Source organism: Silurus meridionalis, chromosome 18, assembly GCF_014805685.1.
Source record: "Silurus meridionalis isolate SWU-2019-XX chromosome 18, ASM1480568v1, whole genome shotgun sequence".
NCBI lineage: Eukaryota > Metazoa > Chordata > Actinopteri > Siluriformes > Siluridae > Silurus > Silurus meridionalis.
Genome location: NC_060901.1, coordinates 17,252,420 through 17,278,954, shown reverse-complemented (window position 1 = coordinate 17,278,954; position 26,535 = coordinate 17,252,420). Strand labels below are relative to the sequence as shown.

Here is a 26,535-nt window from a genome sequence, read left to right as displayed (position 1 = left end):
CCCACTGGACTGAAAAGAAAAGGTTTTAGAGCACGTTTGTAAAGTCTGTATATTGTGGGAGTCTGAACTATTGTGAGAAAAGAGAGAAAAAGCAATTAAATAGAATGCACAATCAGTAAACAGTCTTTGAAAAAAATAATAAATTTGTATTTTTTTTTTGCTGTGTATTTATTTAAATTGCTCACATATCTCATTATAATGGCTGCCATTTAAGTCACAGGTGGGCTGTGGGATTATTTTATGAGAATGTGGTAGGTTTATTTAACACAATAAACAAGACATCATGGATCGCTGCTGTATTTCCTGATTGTTGGAGAATTTAAACATAATACGCATGTTTAGTTATGCTCATAAACACATTCGCAACCAAAATGTTTTTTTAAGACAAGTGGAGGACTGCGATTTTTCTACAATCTAGAATTTTCTGTAATAACAGGAAGCCGTGCTGTAAGAGAATTAACATTAATTGCTCCGGAGAACTTACAGAAATTATGTGTTTGGATCCAGTGGAGGAAACAAAAAAAGAGGAGATTAAATAAATAAAAGATAAAAGTTCTGCCAAAGCATCATAAAATAAAGTGAAGATTATCAAGACTTATGAAATGTGAGATATGAAAGACAGTAATACAATCGAGGAAAAAAAAAAAAAAAAAAAACCATTCATAATTGTACAATAGAGAACAAGAAAAAATAACATGGTTCTATAAATTTTCCATATGTATCCACAAAACTATTAACTATTCTATATGTATTCATTTAACTCTACAATATATATATATGACTTCTGTTTTTTAAAATACAATACAAAATAATAATAATAAAATAAATTACAAGCGGTATAGTCAGGGGGTAGATGCTACAGAGCGTTCAAGTGCACATTGACAGACATTGTCTTTACGCAAATGAGATATAGTTGGTGGTCTATGGGATTTTAGAAGAATTAAAGAATATCAAAGATGCGAAGGACAAAACATCTAATTGCTTTGTGTTGTACAGGGCTAAATCCAGCAGCACTTAAAAAAATTGCTAAACCGAGGCAAACATCAATATTAAAGATTTACGTCATTTGATGAATTTTAAAGTGCATTGTACTGAAATCTCATGATCTTCTGAGGAAATGCTACAAACGCTGCACCTGAATTTATTAAAGCTTGGATAGGATCTGTTGGATAGAAAGTGACAAGTAGGAAACTGAAAAGCAAAAAAAAAAAACTTGTGTGGTTAAAAAAAAACATTAAAGAGGCAGATGAATAAAATACGCTATAATGAAGAAGAGAAAAAAAATAAAACACAAAGCATCAAAAGAAGACATTAAGGATTCCTCTAATCGTAAAATAAAATAATAAAACCATGAAAACAAAGCTACTCACCGTTGAACTTGACTTTGCGGATGTACTCGAGCAGTTCTTTGCCGTTGATGTTGCTCATGCGAGGACAAAGGCCGGGGTAACCGGAGCACAGGTGTCGATGCATGCTGTGCAGAGCATGGGCCATAGCGTACACAGCGTCCATGACGAACTGAACCTTCCCCTCCTGCTCATAGCTGGAGTCACGTCCCACCTTCTCAAGCCCTACACACACATATGCATGCACACATTTATCAAGTGGTATTTTTCCACATCTTCATTACGCTATTCCGATGGGAGCGTGTAATCTTGCAGTCTTGTTTACTCTGCAAGCGAACAGGCGCACCATTCGGAAGTGCTGAAAAACCATTTAATATGATGCACACTGCGAGACAATTTGCATAATTGGCTAACGAGCAGGCCGATGAGATGAATGTCTTCGAATATGAGAAGAATGAATAGCGCAGTGTATTTTAGACATACAGAGGATAAATAAAAAAACGTTAACACTAATGTTCACATTACACCAGATACATGTTTCACCAGTAAGATTCTGTACCTTAACAAATGGAAACACTGCAAAAACTCTATTCAAGTCTTACAATCTTATTTCTAGCCATAAAAATCTTTTAAAAATCAAATACTATTTAAGTGCAGGATGGTATAAGATTATTATGATAGTTTTAAAATTGTTTATCTCTTTTTTTTTCTTATTTAGTTAGTAATGCTTTAGGTTAGTCATTTATTACCTGCAAATTGAGCTTAAATACCATCAGGAACATCATTTGAGAATCTTTTAAGACTTTATTTTACCTGAAATAACTGGTTTTAAAGTTGCCCAGTAAAAAAAAAAATATATATATATATATATATATATATATATATATATATATATATATATATATATATATATATATATATATTCTTTACTTTTTTATTTATACAAACTACTTATGGCTTTTTACTAAGTTGTTCTGTAGTTTCCCATGTTGAAGATCTTTCAGTGTTGAGTGATGACAAAATGCAGTATGTTCAATAATGTTTTATGATGCAATTATTTTAATCATCATTTGCACCGGAACTACTGTGTGAAGACAGTCTTTATTTAAATAAATAATTATTGACAAAATGCATTCATGCGTCATTTTAAGACAAGAAAAGCAAAGTGTTTTTTTTTTAAAGCTAGTTTCAAGTTAATGAGCCTAAATCAACTGCTTGGAATAAGTGCTTTTTAATTTTAAGACATTTTCTTTTTAAAGCCTACATATGATTTTTCTTTTACATTTTATTATAAAAAAATTCAAGTGTGATTATCCTACTGCACTGCAGACCTCTTGATTTGTTTCTAGTCTGTATCTTCTTAAATATTGTATTAATTTCTTCTTAATAATTATTAATTTCTTAATTAATTAATTTAAATGTTTTTTTTTTTTTTTTGCAGTGCAAATTGTCCTTGTCTTACTCTTAGGGAAAAAAAAAACACAATGATTGGATTGTGGGGCTGTTTCGAACAATTTTTTTTTTCTGTGAAATTTGCCAAATTGCATATTGACAAAGCAACAGTGCTTCTGGGAGAATGTCCTTTTTCTGGGTAAATGAACCTTTAAAAAAAGAACATGACACCTTCAGGGAAACATGAAGGAGGCTTTATTATGTTTTAGGGCTGCTTTGTTGTGTCTTTCACCATGAGCCTGGAATCTGTGAAGGGTGCAATGAAAACTCAAGCCTGCCAAGTCGTTCTGGAGCAAAATGCTCTACCTAGTGTCAGACAAATGCCAGAAGATACAGCTAAAGGCACTCAAGAATGGCTAAGAACAAGACGTCTGACTTTTCTGATGTGGCCTTCTATGAGCCTTGATCTGAATCCTGTCAAAGTTTAAACTAGCAGTTTGGAGACAGATAGAGCAGTTTGCTCATGAGGATTGGACCAGACAGTTCCAGAAGTCTCGTTGAGAGCTACAGAAATCGGTCAATTAATTTCTTATGACACCTCCTGCAAAGTGGATGAATTAATGCACGATGACTGATTTTTTGCATGATGTCTGATTCTTGGTCATCTTTTCCTCTGCTAATGAAAAAGACTCAAAATGACAAAAGAAAGAGAGATGGAGAAAGAGAGATTGAGAGATAGCATTCTGGCTCTTTGGATCAAAATGAAGATAAAATGTTTTGCGTCTCTGAAGCCAGCACAGATTTGACTTGTATAGACGGGAGCAATCTTTTTGGACAAAGATTTGAATAAAGTAAGCCAGAGACGTCACATTCAGTTGATTTATATTAAATATAAGAACGCATTTGTAATGAAAGAGGTAGAAATCATATGCAAACAATACACTGCTAGGGTAACATAAGACTGATTCTAAAAAACTGAGAGCTGGCAGAAGTGTCTTAATGTCCAGAAAAAAAAAAAAAGTTTAAAATGGTAAGTACATTGGATTTCAGTGATTAGACTCAACAAAACCTGTGTTGTGATGTATGAACAAATAAATGCATGATCCTACATTTTTACAACAATTTACTATTGTACACCATGGAGCGTAACTGGCAGGTTGATTAAACTTGAAATAATATAAAAAACCATGAAATTCATTCATATGTAACACTGAAGTGTTTTAGCTGCATTATTGCATTTGGCAGGTGCCTTTATCCAGAGCTTGCTGGTGCTGAAATTTGAAGTCACGACCTACTGATTGGATGTGTAAAATCTTAACCATTGAGCTACCACTAGGAGCTCTTATTCAATAAAGAACATATAATACAGAACATGTTGTGGAGCTAAATTACATGATGCATTCCCTCTGAAAATAATATACCGTATTTTCCGGACTATAAGCCGCTACTTTTTTCCCACGCTTTGTACCCCGTGGCTTAAACAATGAAGCGGCTAATTTATGGATTTTTCCTGGGTTTTTCCCGGTTTCACAAACTTCAAGACAAAAAACTAAGCCCCATAACATTAGACCAATGAAATTGCGAACGGGTTCAGGTGAACCATTGAAACTCTTTAAATTAAATCGCGCTCCCACTGAATCAGGCCGCACCACATCATAAACATGGATGAGGTTCCTCTGATGTTTGACCTGCCGCTTACTCAGACTGGCAACAGGAAATCAGGAGAAAAGCTTCAAGGGTGTTGATTTTTAAACGCACGACGATGCCAAAAGATAAACTCTCGAAATAAATAGTTGTGAAAGGAAGGAGGAAGACAGTGAACAATTACTTTCTTGGTAGGCTACTGTTTAGATACTAGCCGTGTAACAGACACTGTCTTTCGTTAAAGCCTGTGTAAAGTACATTCGTTTTAGTGTAGCAACCTGCGGCTTATAGACAGGTGCGGCGTATTTATGTTCAAAATAAAAATCTTTGTCAAATTCAGCGGGTGCGGCTTATATTTGGGTGCGTTTAATAGTCCGGAAATTACGGTCAAAAATACTGCACTTAAACTGAAAATTTTATTGTATATACATAAACTCTCAAGACATTTTTTTGAAGATCAAAATATGACTGATAGATTTATAGATCAGAATTTCAGCTCTCATTTTTTTATTTTATTTTTTTTATTTTTTATTTCTCAATGTATATGTGTAACCAGGTCATGTAATACACCTGAATGTTAATAGTTAGAACAGTACTATATACATTTAAGGTGATAAAAACTACACTGACATCATTTCGTCAATCTGGTATCAGACCTCGGGTTCAATTGAGATTCACAGATGATGGCAAACCAATCTAAAATGCCAAGGAGAAGGACACATAGCTAAGAACTGCCCAAAGAAGCAACGTGTAATCAAGCTGCAAACGAATCAGGAGCAAGATGTAGACCGGAACCAAGATGGCTCCACTGCTATGAGTCGAGCAATTAGGGGTCACAACGTAGACCCAACCAGAATCAGCATGTTACATGACCAGTTACTTGCCCGTGCTGTGGGAACATGCCCGGTTGTGGACATAAAGATAGGTGGTGTCTTAACACGTTGTTTATTAGACACTGGTAGTCAAGTAAGCACCATAACAGAGCAGTTTTTCGTCAGCACTTGTGCAGAGAATAGGAAGACATGCTGTCTACAGGCAGCTGGCTGAAGTTGACTGCAGCTAATGGGTTAGAGCAGGGGTGGCCAACCCGTGGCTCGCAAACCGCATGCGGCTCTTTGGCTGGTTTCATGCGGCTCTTACGTTCATACCGATTTTTGTCTGTTTGATTTTTAATGTGCGTGTTCGATTTGCTTAAGTTTAATACGGTATTTTTAAGATTTAAATGAGCTTGTGCCCCTACTGGGAAACTTTGCGGTATATCAGACCTTGGCATGAGGCCAATCATAAATTACAGGGATGCACCGAGAATTTTCGGAAATCCCTAAATCACTGAAACAACACGGCAGAAACACAATTGTAATGACGCAATAAAAAAGCGCAGCAGCACACGGTTATCTGGATAAGAGCAACATGTCTGCGGTGTGCGGAGAGCGATTTACAAAACATGCAATGCTGAAATTACAAGAGGGGGTGTATCTGCAAAGAGATTTTCCAAGTCAGGTTTAATTTATCACCTGAAATCCAAACATCCCGATTGCCTTCTAAATATGAGAAGAACGCGGTGCAGAAAAGTAAAGTCAATCCGAGCATGCGCACTCCGTCTGTAGAGGACATTTTTTGAAAAGGCAGGGAAATTTTCCAGTGATGGTGCCAAGGCAAAAGGTATAACAAAAAAAATTATGGATTTCATTGCCTTTTGAATTGAATTTTCATTTCGGTGCATCCCTAAAATATTATCGTTGGTGTGGCCCTCTGACACAACTCAGGTTTCTCATGTGGCCCCTTGTAAAAATTAATTGCCCCCCCCCTGCGGTATATTCATCTCACACACATGCGCATTTGACGAAAATACCGTATTGAACTCAAGCGAAGTGAACACATAAAAAAACACACAAACAAAGTCTGTGTTTTTTACCCTAAAACACGTGAAAGCAAAGCATCGATCTGTTCTTACTGACACACGTGAAAGTATTGCTTCGAGTGGCAACACTGGAATGGCAGATTTGAAGGTGATTGTTCAAGGCAAGAAATGCCAAAAGTCCCACTAAGTAACATGCATAGTAAAAGAAAAACGCTATTGTAAATTATTATATATTTGTTTGTGGACTTGGTTAAACTAAGAGTTTGTGTGTGTGAGACAGTGCACACAATGTTCATTGTTGAAAATGACTGTCCTGTGGTCTTAGAACTGTAGGAGTCAATTTCTGTCATTATGTTGGTGTGTGACATTTACAATAAATCTGGCTGAGCCGAGGTGTGTGTGTGTGTGTGTGTGTGTGTGTGTGTGTGTGTGTGTGTGTGTGTGTGTGTGTGTGTAAGAGGAAGGGATGGGTGATGTTCATGTGTGCCTATGTGTATGATGTGGCTCTTTGCGATAACACAGTCAAAGAATGTGGCTCTCGGTCTCTGACTGGTTGGCCACCCCTGGGTTAGAGAGTCCATACTTGGGCTATCTTGAGTTGGAAGTGGAAACCATGGGCTTGAGAATTCCTGATTGTCGATTTTTAGTAGTTAGAGAACCCCAGAGTTTTGAGGATTCTGTACCTAGTATCATTGGTATGAATATTATCAGCCGTTGTTGTCAACTAGTCTATGCTGAGTTTGAGACTACCCTTGAGGGAAAACTAGATTCAGACTGGAGAAGTATTTTTTAGCGAGTGCAGAAATGTGGTATTAACAGGCAAACATTAGCAAGATTGGCAGGTAGAGACAAAGTACACATCCCTGCAGCATCAGTGGTTACTGTCATGGCTAAAGGGCTCCCACGTGAGTTTGAAAGTGGAGGTCAGAGGCTAGTAGAACCGCTGAACAGACCTTTACCAGGAGGTCTGGTGATCCTGCCTACTTTGGTTAATTCTAGTTGCAATACAGTGCCTGTTCAAATTGTAAACCTCCACCAGGAAGATGTGTGGTTACGTCCTAGGACACGTTTAGGTGTTGTATCTCCAGTAGAGTGCATCAGTGATGAGCCCCAAGTTAAAGTCAAGTTTCAGCGTATTTCAGCAAGTACTGAACATGTCTCAGTTGACTCAACCGATTCTCATAGTCTCAGTGGGCAGGAAATCTTAGGACAACTAGATCTTGGAGGTACCAGTGAACAACAAGTGGAGTTAAGAGCATTGCTGACCAGGTATACTGATGTCTTGGCTATGGATGATGATGACCTAGGTTATACTGATAGAGTCACACATGATATCAACCTAGTAGATGAGGTACCAGTGAATTTACCATATCGTCGAATTCCACCCAATCAGTATGTGGAGGTAAAAGAGCAGATCTCCAAGCTGTTGAAGAAAGGCGTGATCCAGGAGAGCTCCAGTTCATATGCATCTCCAGTCGTTGTGGTTAGGAAGGCTGATGGGAGTATTCAATTGTGTGTTGATTACCGCAAACTTAACCAGAAAACCAAGAAAGATGCTTTTCCTTTGCCTCGAATTGATGAGAGCTTTGATGCTCTTCAAGGGGCAAAGTTCTTCTCGACTATAGACCTGGCAAGTGGCTATCACCAGGTGGCTGTGGCGGAAAATGACCGCTATAAGACTGCGTTTACAACGCCATTCGGTCTTTATGAACATCTGCGGATGCCGATGGGTGTCTGTAATAGGCCTGCAACTTTTCAACGGCTAATGCAAACCACGATGAATGACTTAGTTTTCCAGATCATGCTAGTTTATCTGGATGACATTTTTTAATTTCTGCAAAGACATTTGCAGAACATCTAGAACACCTTGATGTTGTCCTTAAGAGACTGCAGGATACGGGTCTTAAAGTCAAGTTAGAGAAATGCCACTTCTTACAGTAGAAAGTAAAATTTTTGGGACATCAGATTTCAGCTGAGGGAATTGACACTGATCCAGACAAAATAGCAGCTGTGAAGTCATGGCCAGTACCGACTACCCTGAAGGAATTAAGATCTTTCCTAGGGTTTTGTGGATACTATAGATGGTTCGTGGAGCATTTTTCTAAAATAGCAGGTCTATTACATGACTTGGTGAACTGTTGCTTAAATTCTGGACCTCCCTCTCGAGTTAACCAGATGATGTGTAGTATGTGGACTCCGGAATGCCAAAGTGCTTTTGATGTTTTAAAGCAAAAGCTCACTAGTGCACCAATATTGGGATTTGCTGATTTTACTCGTCCGTTTATTGTTGAAACAGATGCTAGCGGTCAGGGTTTGGGAGCTGTTCTGTATCAGCAACAAGGTGGGAACAGGCGAGTGATAGCATATGCCAGCCATAGACTCAGAAATGCTGAAAGGAATGACAGAAATTATAGCAGCATGAAATTAGAACTCCTGTCACTGAAATGGGCAATTGTTGAAAAATTTAGGGGCTACTTGCTGGGATCTAAGTTTACTGTTTTAACTAATAATAATAACCCTTTGTGTCATCTTGGCAGTTCTAGATTGGGTGCTGTTGAGCAGCATTGGATGGCACAGTTGGCGGTGTTTGATTTTGAAGTACAGTACCGCCAGGTCGGTCTAACAAGGCTGCTGATGCTTTATCTAGGCACCCTTTAGCAGGGGATCATGATCCTGGTCTAGAAGAGGTTGAATTTGATGGTTAACTGAGTTAACAACAGCAGGACTTGATAGCTTCTATGTTAGACAGATGAGGGCGCTCGAAAAGGGAATTCCCTTGGGTCATTCAGTATCTCAGGGTAATACCCACACCTTACCAGGATACACTAAGGAAGAACTAGGCACGTTTCCTGTGCTGAGTGTTTTTAAATCCTTCTGGGAGCAAACGCGAAAGCCAGACTTCAGAGAAAGAAAAGGTCTGACAAAGCCTGTGCTATCTTTACTGAAGCATTGGTTACACATTAGAGAAAAAGATGGACTTCTTTTCAGGGTGGTTGAAGATGCTAGACATGGAGAGTGCTTTCAACTCCTTGTGCCTGATTGTTTAAAGACCAAGGTCTTACAGAGTGTACATGACTCTATGGGCACCAAGGTAGTGAAAGAACTCTGGAGCTTTTGAGACGGCGATGCTTCTGGGTGGGAATTCATGAGGATGTGAAGCAGTGGATAAAAATTGTGAGCGCTATGCGTACTAACCAAAATGCCTCATCCCAAAATCCATCCTCCTAGGAAAGCATTTTTAGCTAGCAGACCCTTAGAAGTAGTTGCTATTGATTTCACTACACTAGAACCTGCCACAGATGGAAGAGAAAATGTATTAGTGATCACAGATGTGTTTACAAAATTTACACAAGCTTTCCCTACACGTGATCAAAAGGCAAACACCACAGCCAAAGTTTTATTGAGGGAGTGGTTTATGAAGTATGGAGTACCTGAACGTCTGCATTCAGACCAAGGTAGAAGTTTTGAAAATGAGGTGGTCGCAGAACTTTGTAAACTGTATGGTGTGAAGAAAAGCCGCACGACTCCCCACCACCCCACAGGAAATGCCCAGTGCGAGCGTTTCAATAGGACGCTTCACGAACTGTTGCAAACTCTCCCGCCTGAGAAAAAACGCAGGTGGCCAGAACATTTGCCAGAATTAGTCTATGCATACAATGTAACCCCCACTCGACTACAGGCTATTCTCCACATTGCCTGCTGTTTGGGGTCGATCCCTATCTTCCAGTGGATGCTCTGTTAGGACAGGATTCAGCTGTTGAAACAAATCACGATTTGCTTGCTATACACCAGCAACGTCTAAAAGATGCTCATGCCAAGGCAAGAGAGTATTTTAATCTCAAAGCAGCTGAACGCATTTTTGTGTTAAACGAAAAAGTCTACTGTCCGCCTATTGAAGTAGGTCAGACTATGTATTTGAGAAACAGGTCCCCAGGCAGAAATAAGATACTGGATGCCTGGAAACCCATTCCTCACCGTGTGGTGGAAGTGCAAGGAACCACTTACACAGTGGAACCTGTTGAAGGAGGTCCTATCAGGAGGGTTAACAGAGTTGACATTAGACCCTGTGTCTCTATGCCTACTCCGGCTCCACGGAAAAGACACAGATGCCAGAGTGCTGGTTCGTCTATGACCGCATTTCCATAAACTGATCCAGATTCTGATGACGTTTCAGATGACGGGGTGATTGTGACAAGTGAGGCCTTGGTCTCAGATTCACAGATGAGTAACTCTCTAGAATCAGAGGTTCCGGTTGGTTTAGAAGAGCTCTTGTTTGTGGATGAGGTGAACAACATCGAACCTCAGGCCCAAGTATCTGAAACTGAATTCGAACCTAGTTCTAACGATAAGCAAACTCCAGTTCCAGTCCCCCGTAGAACTAAAAGGCCAAATGCTGGACAACACTCCAATATGCACTATGAGCCAAAGACAGTTTTAGACCACACGTCACTTAGTTCCGCAGCAGTATCCCAAATCATTGCCAGCTTGGGTACAGCTTTCTTTAAGGAGGCAGTTAAAGAAGTGAGAAACTCATTAGTAGTCACCGAGGACGCTGACTTCTAAGCAGGGAAGTATGTAACCGGGTCATGTAATACACCTGAATGTTAATAGTTAGAACAGGGCTATATACCTTTAAGGTAATAAAAACTACACTGACATCATTTTGTTGGACTAGCAGGGAATTATGGGTAACACGAAAGACCGGGAAAGTTACAGAACAAGATGGCTATGTCTTGGGAATAAACAGGTTAGAAATTTCATCTAATTATTTCGTTAGTTCATAAATAAGCATAAAGAACTGTCAGGTTTCTTTAAAGAGTCTTTAACAGAGATAGATGAACTTGTATGAATAATTTCAGAGAATGATGGAGTTGGATTGGCAAATTTCAATTGAGATCGTATTGTAATCACATTGCAATCAGCATGATTAGAATTAGAAGTTACACGTGTGTGGACATTAGCACGTGCAGGAGAAGTGAGTGATTAAATGATTTCTTTTGTTTATGTGATTTGGAATATTTATGGATTTGTCAGATGTGTGTGGTGTATTGATAAATGTTTTTCTTTTTTTCTTTTGTCAGTTTTACCACTTCCGTGTTGTATACCGTGTTTTACTGTATGCCATTTATCTTCGTACAGTTTAGTTTACCGTGTGTAGAGTAGGGCATTGTGCACCTTTTTGCACTACAGTTTATACAGTTTATACCATTTTCCATATTGTTTGGATTGGGGCAATATTTTGCATTGCATCAGCTTGCATTGTACTGATTTTAGTCATCTGCTGGAGAGCAGATGTTGCCAAATTTTTGTTTTATTTTTATTTCTTTGTTTTCTCCCAAAATCCAAAATCCCATGTTAGGGATCTATCAGATAAATAAAACCTGAAAAAGTCATTTTGTTGGTTTTGTGCATATCATTTCTCTACCCGCCAACATATGTATATTTAAATGCAGACAAAGATGAGCAAAATTAAAGGAAATAACACGATTATTATGATTTGGTGGGTCTTTGCTTTCAGGGTCCTCCTCAGGCACTAAAATGCTGCTCAGTTGGGTTAAGGTCTGCTGATTGTTTTGGCATGTTGAAAAACCTTCCTATTTTTTTTTTCTGATGGAGTGTTTTGTTGTGTTGGCAATGTGTTTTGGATCATTGTCTTGCTTGCATGAAGAAGCTCCTAATAATTAGATTGGATCCATTTCTCTGTTTATTGGCAGAAAGAATGTTCTTGTAGACTTCTGAATTCATTCTGCTGCTCGTATCATAAGGTAATCAATAAAAATGTATAAATATGTTCCAGAAGCAGCTTTGCAGGTCCAAGCCATGACACTACCTCCACCATGTGACTGATGAGTGCATGTGCTTTGGATCATAAGCAGATCCTTTCTTTCTCTTCCCCTTGGCCAATCAGTTATTTTGATAGCAGTTAATCATTGTGAATACCAATCTAGTCCTTGAATACTTGTGGAATGTTCTTTATATATTTGCTTTCGTTTTTCAAGCATCAAATTGTGGTAAAGTTACCCGTGAAGGTTGTTGATTGAGTTACTGACTGTAGTTTTAGTCTTTTTTTTCTGAGGTTAACCATCACCTGTTAAATGTCAGGTTTTTATACACCAGTGGTTACTTTTTTCAATACATTCAGAATTGGTCTTGTGCAAAAGCTTTTTTGACTGCATAAAAATCGGTGGGTTCAAGCTAAAGTTGTATAATACACAGAAAAGCACAAGTGCAGTTGGTCTGGAGATCAGCAGACAAGTACTAGGCTAGAAAAGCAAACAATAAGATGGCTCTGGCTGAAACAATAATCAAAACAGGCAGTAAACAATGGCCTGGAACAATCACAGTCACAGTGCTTAACAGAGACATTGCACAGTGTGTTTGTCAATATGCATTATTTTACTGTTTTTAAGGAAAAGTCGGACTGCAAAAGAGATGAATGCCATATGCAATCAGTGACTGTAGGGATAAAAGGTCATTGGATTAGAATCATGGGGGGTGTAGACACAGGCTTGACAGCAGGACACTTTCTCAGGGTGCAGTGTATCATTGAAAAGCAGTGTGTCTTTTTACTGATTAACCTCAAGGGCAGATACAAACCATCAAAACTATAGGATAAAATCACCAAACCAGGAAAAATAAGATTATCCAAAAAAAAAAATAAAAACAGCTCATGCATTAAATAAAGCAGAGGTCTAGAATTCACAAGAGAGTGCTCGCTGGTGGTGTGGCAGTGAATCGTCCCTTTTAGATTTGGAAACATCAAGTATTTTATGGCTTTTGAGACACGTGTATGTTCTATTTGTTTATATGCAACAAACCAGGTAAAAGGCAAGAATACTCAAGAATTGGACAATGAATGACTGAAAGCAAATTCTGTGGACATATGATTCCAAATGCAACATTTTTGTCTCTAATAGAAGAACGTATTAAGGTCAGAGAACCGGAGATGAGATATTAGCAGACTACCCCACCACACAGTCAAAAATGGAGGTGGAAGCTTAAAGTTTGAGAGCAGAAATTGTTGGAAACTTATTTCGGGTGAATTATGGAATGACCTACCCAGTCACCGCACCTAAATCCAATTGAACTGCCCTGGAACAGCTGGACTTTAAATGCTTTTTATAATATTTCTTATAAATTATTCTTCATTTATTTGTTCTCTATAAAAAAAAGAATTTTATATTTACTTAATTCAGTGGACACTCATCCAGATTGGCATGTATTTTGTTTTGTACATATGAACAGTTGACGCTTTCTGCCTAATACAACTTGCTGGGACGCTGGGATTTAAACTCAACATTTTGGTCAGTATTTGAATATGTAAACCATTGAGATGAAATAAAAATTAAAAGTATTAATGTACCAGGGGGCAGTGGTTCAATGGGCTAAATAGGGTTCAGCACTGCCAAGCTGCCACTGTTGATCATGGGTCCGTGGGTCAATTGGCCACACAGAAAGAATACATAACTTACATTATTTCTTACATTATAACTTACATTATTATAATAAGAAAACAGTTTGTCATGAATCAGCAAGTGTCTTGTGTTTATATGTTTTAATTATAATTTATTGCATTGACTGTGTTAAAGTCTATTATTTACATCAAGTATATATCAATCTTAGCTTGGCCAGATGTGTCTGAGGACTTACTGTTCACTGACCACTGTAGCATTACAGTCAAGGACACCCAGGGGGTAAAATGTGAGGCCTGTGAGGAGTCAGATTGGTCTGTGATTGGTTACTGTAGCTTTACAGTCATCATAGGGACACCCATGGAGTTAAATGTAAGGCATCTGAGGACTAGTTGTTAATTTTGTGTTTGGCCACTGTAGAATTAAAGTCACCATAGGGACACCCAGGGAGTTAAATGCGAGGTGTTCAAGGATTTACTGTTCATTCTATGATTTGCCACTGTAGCATTGTAGCCATTACAGAGACACCCAGGGGGTTAATGCCAGGTGTCTGAGGACGTTCTGTTCATACTGTGATTGGCCACTGCAGCATTACATTCATTAAAGAGACAGCCAGGGGGTTAAATGTGGGCAAAAACCTGGGGGAAATCAATCTACTAATAAAAGCACCTAATTCCCATTTCATAATATTCCCAATTTGATGGCAATCGACTCTCACTAGTAATGAAGGCATGAACTATATTTTTATATGTCGTTTTTATATTGCTAATTAAATCTGAGTAAAACAAGGAATAGCTTCATGAGGTTTTCATGAAAATCTACCAGGGTGCCTTCATAAGGAATTCACAGCCTTTCATTTACAGTATTTTCTACAAACACTAGAGATTATGGGTGCATGTCTTTTGTCTGTCTCAATGCTGCCACCTTTCGCTGTTCTTAATGGTTTAAGACCGCAGTGAATAATTCAGGCATTTAAGGGAACTCGTTCGGATCTGATCCCTGTGCCTATGTGTACATTTCTTGATTTCTACAAACATCTTTGCCACAAGACACTAAATTATTTATTGATTATTTGTTTGCTTAAATGAAATGAAACTGTCAAATCAGTGCGCTGGATTTAGTTTATTAGGCAGTAAATGTGACGTAAATGTGTCACTGATACAAAATAATGCAAGCAAATCAATTAGAAGGCAATTTGAAATACAAATTGTGTTACCCGTCATCCCCCCAAGGGTGCCTTTAATCGGCAGGTCCTTAATGATCAAACATAGCGCTATGAGTGGAAAAAGGGTAGCTTTTAGCTAGGTGAAGTCGTCCTGCGGTGATGTGGCTCTTCCTTATGGTTGTGTTTATTTATGCGGTGTTTGTGCTGTAGTAATTAACTGGACAATTGCCAGGAAAGCAGACATCTGTTGTGCATCTGTCACAGGATTAGCATTTACCTACTATGCAAATCAATGAACCGTAATGTTCAGTCAGGAGACAGAACAAAAAAAACCCTAATCTTAAAAACCTTTACAATAAAAAGAGACGTCTGATAGTTGGGAAATATTGTCTATACTCATCTATGTCAAGTTACAGTGTGCAGATTCTCTTCTGTCAGATGAGGAAACACTAATTACAAAATCTCCTAGCTTGTATTACCCATCACCAGCCTTTACTGAAGTGCATAATTAGGCACGAGTATGGACTGCACTCTAACAAATTAGGGCTTCCTGCAGTTTCTACTATTCAAAAAATACCTTTTATTTATTACATTTCACTTTCAGCAATTACACAGGCAAGACGGAGTTCAAAATGGGGTCCTCACAACACAGCGTTCCCTTTAAGTTACAACTTCGGTTCCCCGGGGTAGTGAGAAAAGCTCTTAGAAAAGAAATCTGCACCATATCAGCTGTCATTTAGAGAAGGTTGTGAGATTTTTGCTTATTCTTGAAGTGAAAGTCATGTGCGAGATGATTAGAAGGGTTACAGAAAAGAAGCATTTCCCTGGATTCACAAAATCCACAGCAAATGCAGAACAGAGTTAAGCAAATTACTCTAGAAATAATATATATTTATAATTTATATATAAATAACACATAGTATCTCAAAAAGTGGGTACACCCCTCACATTTCAGCAACCATTTCAGTAAATCTCCTCAAGGGACAATTCTATAAAAATGTAACAGATATATTTTAGAGTAGTCAACGTGCAGCTTGTGTAGCAGTACAGATTTACTGTCCTCTGAAAATAACATACAACCATTATTGTCAAAATAGCTGGCAACAAAAGTGAGCAGACTCTAAGTGATAACAGCTGTAAGTCATGTAACCGTTCAAATCCACATGTCCTATTTATGATGTTCATGTTTTTGTCTGCTTGACAGGACCATAAAAAGTTTTTGTATTGAACAATTATAATTTGGTGCTTTGAGTACAATTCTCTCATACTGACCACTGGATGTTCAACATGGTATCTCATGGTGAAGACTGTCAGAGGATTTGAGAATTAGAAATGGTGCTCTACAAAAAAATGCCAGTTACAGTACAGTGGTCAGGGTCATAGAGAGGTTTTCCAAGATGGGTTCCACTCGGAACAGGCTTCGCCAGGGTCCATCAAAGAAGTTGAGTCCTCATGCTGTGCATCAGGTGCAGAAGCTGCTTCAGAAACAGACGCATTAGAGGTTGCAGATGCGGAAGGTCCGCTTGTCAGTGGTCAGACCGAACGCCTCCCACTGCAACAAGTTGGTTTGCAGGCCGTCGTCCCAAACAGAAGGCTTTTCTGAAGCTGCTTTATAAGAAAACCTGCAAACAGACTGACAAAATGACAACTGCTTTGCTGAGGAAGTTGAAGGTAATGGAGTGGCCAAGTATGTCTTCAGACCTGAACCCTATTGAGCACCTGTTAGACATCCTTAAGCATAAGGTGGAGAAACACCATGTGTCTAACATCCAGCCGCTCTGTGATGTCATTATGGAGGAGTGGAAGAGGATCCCAGCAACAACCTGTGCAGCTCTGGTGAACTCCATGCCAAGGAGGATTAAAGCAGTGCTACTGAACAATGGTGTTCACACAAGATATAGACACTTTGGAGACAGTTTTGATATGCTCAATTGGGGTGTACTTACCTTTGTGGGCAGTTATTTAGACAGTATATCTGTACTGCTATATAATCTGCAACTACTATAAAATATATCAAAGTTTCATTTTTATGGTATTGTCCCTAAAAAAGATATATTAAAATGGTTGCTGAAATGTGAAGGGTTGCCTTTGTGAGATAATGTAATATTTATATATATATATAATTATTATTTTTATTATTTCATATTTTATAAATAAAAAAAAATACAGGATTATCACTTGAATGTTTGGAATGCAAAGAAAAAACAAACACTAAACACCACCCGCATAACCTACTATACAACATGGTGGTGGATCAGTCATGGTCAGATGGTCCAGGGGACTTTATGAACATTGGCAGCATAATTAATTCTTCTTAGAATATTTGTGTCCCACACCTAGTGAGTTTTGCCAGGAGTTTGAAGACAGAAAGGTCAAAATAATCTATATTAACCTTTTAATATTACCAATATAACCCTGTGCATTTTTGTAAATTTTTTTCTGTGCATTACAGTCTTCCTAGGGATTTGAAATGAAGGCAAATTGTGTGTTTTTCTGCAAATTCTACCAGAAAGAACACGCAAATTAAAAAGCTTAATTGTTCTCGCTGACTTTTCCTTGCAATGTCCAGCTTTTCTTGAAAAGTCTGTCTTGTAAGTGTATCTGCAACCCAATCTCTTCTCCTCTATTAGACATTGTGAAATGAAAAATCAGATATTAAATCCACACAAATATATTTAAGCTTGTGCAGTTTTCTACAGATGCGGTTTGTGAGCTCTGACTAACCCGGTCACTGACTATCCAATCAAAGAACTGTGAAAATGCAGTCGTGACTGGATGCCTGCTAGAGGGCCTCGAGGTGGTCAAATTGCAGTCCGATTGGTTAAAGCTTTAACCTGGAGGTGAACACTCGGGTGTGCTGCTGCAGAAATGCAGAGAATAGACTATTGGGAATGATTTGATACATATTCATGAACACAAATATATTAAAACGCAAATCAGTGATTCTGAGTAGGCCTCGCTGGCCCTGATGGACCTCCACTGCTAAAAGATCAGCATTAACAGTGTGTGATATGCCAGTCCAGTTGTTTGTGGTGTCTTTAGAGATCTATTTACAATTCTTTACGTATCAATTTTTTTCTTCACATAGAACTTAATGTAAAGATTAAGGAAAAAGTGAAGGAGGCTTTCACATGCACTTTGTCTTTTTTTCCCCACAGAGAAACGTAACTAGGCAGAATTGACGTGAAATATTTATGGAAGCGTTCTATTTGAATGAAGGCTGCCCTTTTGCTGCAAGGTTATATAGAAACATACAGTAGTCCCCTGAGGGTATGCAGGAAATCTGTGCACAAACGCATCTTTCTGCAGAGAGCCAGAGTAATCATTTATGTGTACGTTTGCAGAATCAGATGACAAGTCAAAAAAAGGTAAACGGTTATAGTGACTTGCTGAATCTGGATCTTGAAGTTTTTGGCACCTCCTTTTTATTTGCTCCCTCAGATACAAAACTAGTTATACAAATACACAAATACAAAACTAGTTCCAATACCAGAGGTGGAAAGAGTAATAAAAAATTCTACTTTTACTTAATGTAATTAAACTTAAGAATAAGTATAGTTACCGGTCTAAACATGTACTCAAGTAAAAGTAAAAAGTATCTCATTTAAAATTTACTCATAGTAAAATTTCTAAAGTTGCTTTTTTTTGTTTTTTTTTAAACAGTGGGGGGTGGGGTGGAGGATTTTAATTCATATCTCAAACTAGTTGTTTTTAAATAAAGCGACACATTTACAAATTCAAGTTCAATAAAAAATGTCCATGTCCTTGAGTCTAATGTGAATTATGCACTTTTGCGGTAAAAAATAATACAATCTCCTGTGATAACATCGTTTATGATATTGAGAGGAATCGCTACTGAAAATTCCGAATTCAGACAGTGAAAACACACATTCTAATCGACTGCATTTTGCTTTCAGCTGGGTCTGCATCGCTGCCGTCTGTCTTGTCCGACTCCACGATGCAAGGCCAGATTGATGTAGGTGCAGGAACAGGGCCAGATTATACGGTCAGAAATCCAGTGACTGGAAGGAGGACCCAAATGCAGGATGCAGGCAGATGTAAACTTAAAAAGTCTTAAATGAAAGCAATTCCGGGGGATTGAATTGAAAGCAATTCAATCCCCGGGCAGGGAACCAACCCCAGCTATTAAAGTTGCACAAGCCTTAGTGCCGGTCCCAAGCCAAGATAAATGGGGAGGGTTGCGTTAGGAAGGGCATCCAGCATAAAAACGTGCCAAATCAAACATGCGGATGATCCGCTGTGGCGACCCCTAATGGGAGAAGCTGAAAGAAAGTTTTATAGTCTATTAAATAGAGGCCGGCGAACAGGGCAATACAGGGCAGAATCAAAGCACAGTCCGAAAATACAGTCCTAAAGTCTAAGAGACGGCACACAGAGCAATGCAGGAAAGGCAATTCAAAATCCAAAAAACAGTCTGAAATCCAAATATCAGCAGACAAAGAAATAAAGGGCAGAGCAGAAGCACAAACCGATAAACAAGTCCAAACCAGGAACAGGGACAGGGTCTGGAACAGGATCCAGAGCAGGCAGGGTGGCAAGGATAATCCCAGTGTAATGAAAAGCCGTGGAATAAGATGGCTCCAAGCAAATGTCCTTTGCATCCTTAAATAACGGGTGGCACAGGGGTAAAAAGCAAGATGGCCACCACCCGGGAAGATCCCGAAACCATTTTTCTTTCTTGTCAGTTTAGTGTTTGTTCTCGAGCTCACCAACCAATCAGTGCAATAGTTTCCAGGGCTCAATCTTTTCTCCTAGCATTATTTTTATTTCTTTATTTATTTTACACCGTAACGGATATGTTGTTGTACTTATGTATAATACTTCAAACAAAAGCAAAATTACAGATTTGGAAAAACTACTTTAAAAAGTAGACAAAATAAAACTACAGAATTACAGTATTGTGTTTAAATGTAATTCAATACTTTCCACCTCTGTCCAACATGCACACAAATGCACAAACCCGATATTCAAATAGACAAATATACACTTGTGTCAAGTGTGCTATTGTACTGTGTCCTCGTCCAATTCTATTACCGGAAAGTGGTTGGGATCGTGACCTACACATCATTAACAAGGTAAACAATCTGGCAGTGAAGTACAGACACCAGACCCTGATGTCAAAGTGATGGCTGAGCATAGCGGGCATGTAATTAAACTAACGTGATTGCATGAAAAGAGATCCTGCTCTTCAAGGATGAGAGAACAGGAGAGAGCACTGAGTTGATTCAGACATATTGCGTCGCGTCGAGCAGAGAGGCAACACATCTTCATATCTGCTTGATAGTTTTTCATAAGATGCCCCAATCTTATTGTATTCAATTATCTATTCAGTCATTAATAAAAATATTAGACAACAAAACTAAAACAGTTCATCAATAATTCAGGAGAGTAAACGTGATGAACAAATCATTACTTGTTTTCTATCAGCTTTATGGACTCATAATTTGGTGTGGTTAGGATGTTTTGTACACTATATGAACATTTATGGCACCTGGCTTTTCCAGCCATACGTGGGTCTTCCTCAAACAATTACTACACAGCTGAATGCACAAAATTATGTAGAAGGTGTTTAGGTGTATAATTTTCTTCTTTATTTGAACTCAGACCCAAACTTGTTCCAAAATCTCAAGCTCTGTGCACAAAGCCAGTTCCATTAAGATCTGCTTTACATGGTTTGGAGAGAAAACTCTTCTGCTATAGAAACCTGAACTCATCCCTAATGAACAACTTTGAAATGAATTCAAAGTTTGACCGCACTTTAGACCTCCTCACGTCATCTACATCAGTATCTGACATTACTAACACCCGTGTGGCTGAATTAATCTCCACAAGCACAATCCAAAATTCCCAGAACAGTGGAGATTATTGTATTAGCAAATGGCGACTAAATGTGTGTTAAGCGGCAGTGATAGAGGCGGAAGCCAAAAGCACCAGCAAACAGAGTTTAATGATAGTTTTGCAGAGTTACACACAGAGTCCAAACTGAAACTATAACGGACGCTGGAGTGGAGTGAGTGAAGTGTTTATATAGGTGTGTGTAACGAGAGACACGTGTGTGAAATCAGTATGATGGTGATAAGCTCCGTGCGGGCAGGGCGCGCACGGGAGAAGAAGCAGGGTGCTCCCTGACAATGTGGAATGGAGTGCTCAAAAATCATATACTTTTAGATTTATGGTGAGGTCTCCGGTATCATCTTATAACACTGGGCACCAAAGTTTTTCTTCTTGAACACTGTTGGGTGTTTCCTATGGATATTTGGCTCCTGATCACCAAAATCACATCCAAATTTGCGCATCACATTTCGTTTCATTGCAATGTTTCGTTTTATTTTTATTTTTTTCTGATATTTTTGTCAAAACATTTTCATTTCTTTAAGAGACCTATAACCAATGGGGCAGTCTGGGCATCTCTGGGCATGAAATCAGGCCAGGTTGGAAGCTGTTCTGTGGAAGTATGCACCCATCTTGACACTGTCTCAACAGGCTATAAAATTGGTTTGCATAAACAGATGCTGCTCATTGGATTAATATAGACCTTATAGTGTGTATGTATTGTTCCAGCCTCAAAGCTGTTCTGTTACACAATGTCAACGTTTACCCTTCAATACCTGTTGGCTATGCAGCACATGTGAAAGAAGCCTATGAGAACATGGAAATGTTGCTAAAGCACATCCACTACAGCAAGTACAACTGGAATATCTGTGGAGACCTGAAAGTCGTTGCTCTGTTAGCTCGGCTATACAAAGTTCATCTGTTTTTCGTCTGTGAATAGGACAGTCATGGCAAACAGTCACATTATTGTAGACAGGGTTGGCCACTCCGTAAAAAGACAAAAAAATGTGGCGCATGAAACGCTTCTCGACAGCAAAGAATTTTTTACCTGCTATTCACTTAAAATTGTGACTTATAAATAATTTTTTTGAAAGCGATTAACAAAAAAGGTAAAGGTTTTCGCTATTTAAGAGATATGTTTCCAAGAATAACTGGGGGAAAAAGCAAAGAGGGCATTTTTGTTGGCCCTCAGATCAGACATGTTATGAATGACAAGCGGGCCAGAAATTATTGCCTGAAAAGCCTTCAAAGAGAAAGAGACAAACTTCTCAAAGCATAAAAAACAATGGAGTGCAACATGTCACTCAAGATTCATTTGCTCCACTCACCCTCACTTGCTGACTACCGTTAGACAATGTAACGTAATGCACCAGACATTGAATTCAAACAAAAATTAGGAGCAAAAAACGTTTAAATATGTTGAATTAAAAGTGTATTAGAAACATAAAAATGATTAGCGTTATTGCCGGTAAACAGTCAACTGTCTATGCAGTGAAACCAAAACTATATTTGTGCATTCCCACCAGGTACCTGTCACAATCAGTAAAAATTTTTCAGGAAGCAAAACTTAAACGAAAAAAACATGTTGTGCAGTGTGATTGCAATCCAAAGCACCTAGATTGCTAGATAACAGGTTTAACTTGTAAGTCATATCCAGTAATCAGGGAATAGATTGAGAAAAAATATTATTAGCTTTCATTTCATCCTCGTTTGTACAGAAGAGACAATATTATCAACTGTCTTGCCCGCTGCCCCTCCCCCACAAAACGGCAATTTATTAAGGATGGGGCATTCTGAGTACTGCCCTAGTGGACCAGTTGCCTGAGATAAGGACTTGAAGCTTGGACCATGAAGCTGTAAGGCTCCAGTACTGCATTTGTATCATATACTGTGTCATATTATTAACCAAAAAAGTATAGTTTTGGGTCTTTATTTATTTAAAAAAAAATAATAATAAGGGTGTGATTTCATGTTACTGATATTCTGATACAAAAAACTGTGCTGCAATATCACTTATTCTTAATGTATATTTGATGCATAAATTCAACAAGAATTGTGAAAATTATTTACCTAGTCAATGGTTTGTATTTATTCTATAAAGTACTTCCTGAAAACAATGATGCCTACTCCATGCAGAGTTCAACTTTTACATTTACAACGTATTCACTCTAAACTCAAAGCTATTGCTCATGTACAACATGCACTAGAACAGTTTAAATAGTCAGTATTATTATTTACATAAATAAAATTACAATTCGATTTGTAGTGAGATTACTGGGCAGCGTGGTTATCCTCCGAACTTTTATAGTAGTAAGCATTATTTGCCAAAATAAAAAGAGCCTATGAGCAAGTTAGCAAGCTCCGCCTTCTGCTAATTGCAATTCCAGACTACAGGAGGCATTATACAGCTACCAGATCACAGAGCTTAACTGTCCAGATAATGTGTCATTGAATAAAATTAAAATGCATGCGACAGAGCCAAAACAATATAACAGTCATCACCATGAAGAGACAATGTCTTTGTTTTTTCTTTTTTCTCTCTCTCTAGCAAATAGTTGCGAAATAAATCCCATGTGCAGCATCATTCTCTCTTGACATCCTTTTGAAATGAATAGAAATATGGGTTTAACTCTGGAGAATGGTTAATCATGCCCTGGCCTTGGTGTTTGCCATGAGAGAAGCTCCCCTGAGCCATATTTGTACACTGTCTGCTGGCAGAAATCAGGAAAGATTACCACTGGGGACTTGTCTGGAATGGATTTCACCTATTCCAGTGAGTCGGTGTAAATCTACTGAAATATTTAACACAACAAAAAGAAACAGACTTGGGCAAAGTAGCAAACTGGCAGCAACGGATTTATTAAATAAATTTGTAGAAATAAATTCGGATGAATTTAACGACTTGCTCGAATCCACTGTAAATGAGAACAGACGATCAAAGATCTCATTTAAAGATGGTATGAATATCGCATAACTTCTGCAGATGCCATCCTCTGAATACTAAGAGCATTTCACCAACTTCACACAGTTCCTTGCTCACAAAATAAAATTGTAAAAAGTATATAGAGACTCTCAGTTGTTGGCAAAACCTGTGTGTATGGGTCTTTATGTTTACGATTGCCATTCCTATAAGTATACCATTAAAAGCTGCTTAAAAGCTCCTCTCTTTTTTTTCAAATTCCATACACACAGCCAAAAGTAAATCAGTCCACAGTGCCAGGGTTTTCTCTATGTCTTGTCTCATTGATGGTAATGCTGTGGGTTCACAGCCTTCTTCTGAACATGTGAGATCCAGACACCAAGTCTTATCTGGCAAGGACAAAAAAAATCACTTACCCCTTTAAGATCTGTATTACAGTTTTTCTCAGGTGCTTTGGAGCATTTCTCGACTCATCACACCAATGGCAATATGATGATGCACAGTTTTGGTATTTTCTGATGTACACTACGCTTTAGACTACAGTGATTGAAAATGCACAAGGCTGAATATCTTCTGCATGGCATCTATGAATTTGATCAGCACAAATGTACACGTTGTTTGCAAAAGCCCGAACAGGATTCACAATTTTACTTTACTGTACTAGTATCTTCTAAAAATAGAAATTAATGAATGTCTGTATTTGCTCGCTAATTGACCTAAAACTATTGGTAATTGGTTGTTCTGATGCCGTACACTCACGATTATTAGTGACATTTAAGATTAATCTGCACAATTAATCAATACAAGACACAAGCTTAGTAACTTAGTAACCAAAGGAGAACAGAACATTAGAGAGGCTACTATGGGGTATTCGTAGTGTAGCTCAGAGGTTAAGGCTTTGGATTACTGATTGGAAAGTTGGGGGTTCAAGCTCTGGTATCACTAAGTTGCCATTCTTGGAGTCCTTGAGCAAGGCCCTTAACCCATTGTATCATGGCTGACCCACTGGTCTGACCCAAGCTTCTAAACATCACTGAGATATGCAAAGAAAAAGAATTTTACTGTGCTGTAAAGTACGTGACAAACGTAAAACACCCTTTTTTTTTTTTACCTTTTTAGACACTATGGCAAGAGGTAGTGGTAGCTCAATGGATAAGATTTTGGCCTTTGTTGCGTTCAGGGAATCGCTTTAGATCTAGTACTGGACCTCTCTCTCGATCTTTTTTCTGCAACTTTTTTCTGCAACTTTTTTGCACTATGACACTTTAATCTCTGGACTGTCACTTTATACCACACCATACTGCACATGGACACTTTAAGGACAATCACGTTAATCACCCTAAATTTTACTGTTTTACTGTCATACACATATTTTCACATGTATATCATCATATATTTTATATTTTCCTCATTCCATTCTCTTTATATTCTATTCCCTTTTACGCTTAAATGCCGAACCCTCGTAAAAAGAATCATCTGTCTCCATACTATTGTAATCTACATCTGCCTCTTTCAAACCAACTACCTGCAAGTCTTCCCTCACCACTTTCATTAACCTCCTTCTTGGCCTTCCTCTTTTCCTCCTTAACAGGTATATTAGTTGACAAAACATGTAGCTGTTCATGTCAGTTTGCCTACTGTGCCACAGAACAAAGGGTTTGTGTGGATATTATAACAGTAAATGGCACTACTTGTATATATAATCAACATTTTTGCCTGCCTAGGATCTATATAAACTCAAATTTGAATGTTATCTGCAAGATCCTAGACAAATATAACAATTAGCACTCAAGAACACACAAAACCAATCCGTCCCAAAAAATTCATAAGGCTGTCTCTCCAGAAAAGCTTAGGAATTACATAACAAAACAGCACTTTGCATTAAAACAGTTCAGGACACTCAAAACTCACTTTTCATGAACTTTGTATCATATAATAATGGTTTGCATACCGTGTAATTTTCTTTTTTCTGCATATTTCCCTGCAACCATGTTTGGCCGTTAATGTAAGCTCCATTCACGTACAGCACTTTGCAGGAGGCTGTGAATTGGAATTCGACAGCATGTCTTTGCTTTGAGGTACTGACAAAATCAGCCGAATAGAATGAGGAGAAGCAGGAACACTGATCCATCTCATCAGCCCTCTATCTAAAAATCTATTAGATTTCCATCTACCTGGATCTCTGATCATCAGCTTCAGAGTCTCCGAAACAGGAAAGACAATTGCATACTTTTTTTTGTTTTCACCTTTGTACAAAAGAAATGAAGAAAAAAAAAACTCCATGCACATGGCAAAATAAAGTGGTTCTCATTATTACCCAGGATCAATCATTCACCTTCATTTATAAAGCAGACTTAACGTTCAGCACAACAAGTGCCCCAGGACTTTTTTCCATGAAAATTAACTAGATTGAAGTACTGTATAAGCACAGATCAAGAACAACAATACACACAATTGCAGAGTAACTATAAAGCTTCCATCTTATTTACACAATGCTGGTAAATAGTCTTGTTTAAATAATTGCCATTTGTCTGCCATATGCTAAGAAAATAATGCACTATGCTGTAATTATATATACAGTATATATATATATATATATATACAGTGGAACCCGGTTATGTCGATGTCCTAGGGGGTCGCCAAAAAGCATCGAGGTAACCGATGATCGAGATAAACAAAAATCAAAATGGCGGCAATATATTAACGTGCTTGAAATTTCTTTATGTACATGATGTGCGTTAATAAATGAGAATGTGCATGCACGTGTTTTTGAAGGGTTTTTTACACAACAGCGTTGCCGCGATTTGTTTGATGAAGGCATGCTATAAAAATGTACATACGTTTGTTAACAACAAAAGGCATAAGTGCACCTACTAACAGCAGAGATTCACCAGTATACAATACAAACCACCGTCCATTCTCCATACAAACCTTTATTATAT

At 38.2% G+C, this 26,535-nt stretch overlaps 1 protein-coding gene across 4 annotated transcripts in view; it reads right to left on the bottom strand.

Annotated features, from left to right (window-relative positions):
• Nucleotides 1-26,535, bottom strand: part of grm8a (glutamate receptor, metabotropic 8a) — a 308,123-nt gene that overhangs the window by 55,940 nt on the left and 225,648 nt on the right. For all 4 annotated transcript variants that reach the window (XM_046873172.1, XM_046873173.1, XM_046873175.1 and 1 more), the window contains one exon: nucleotides 1,371-1,571. In XM_046873172.1, the coding sequence (XP_046729128.1) occupies nucleotides 1,371-1,571 (201 nt within the window). The remainder of the gene's footprint in view (nucleotides 1-1,370; nucleotides 1,572-26,535) is intronic.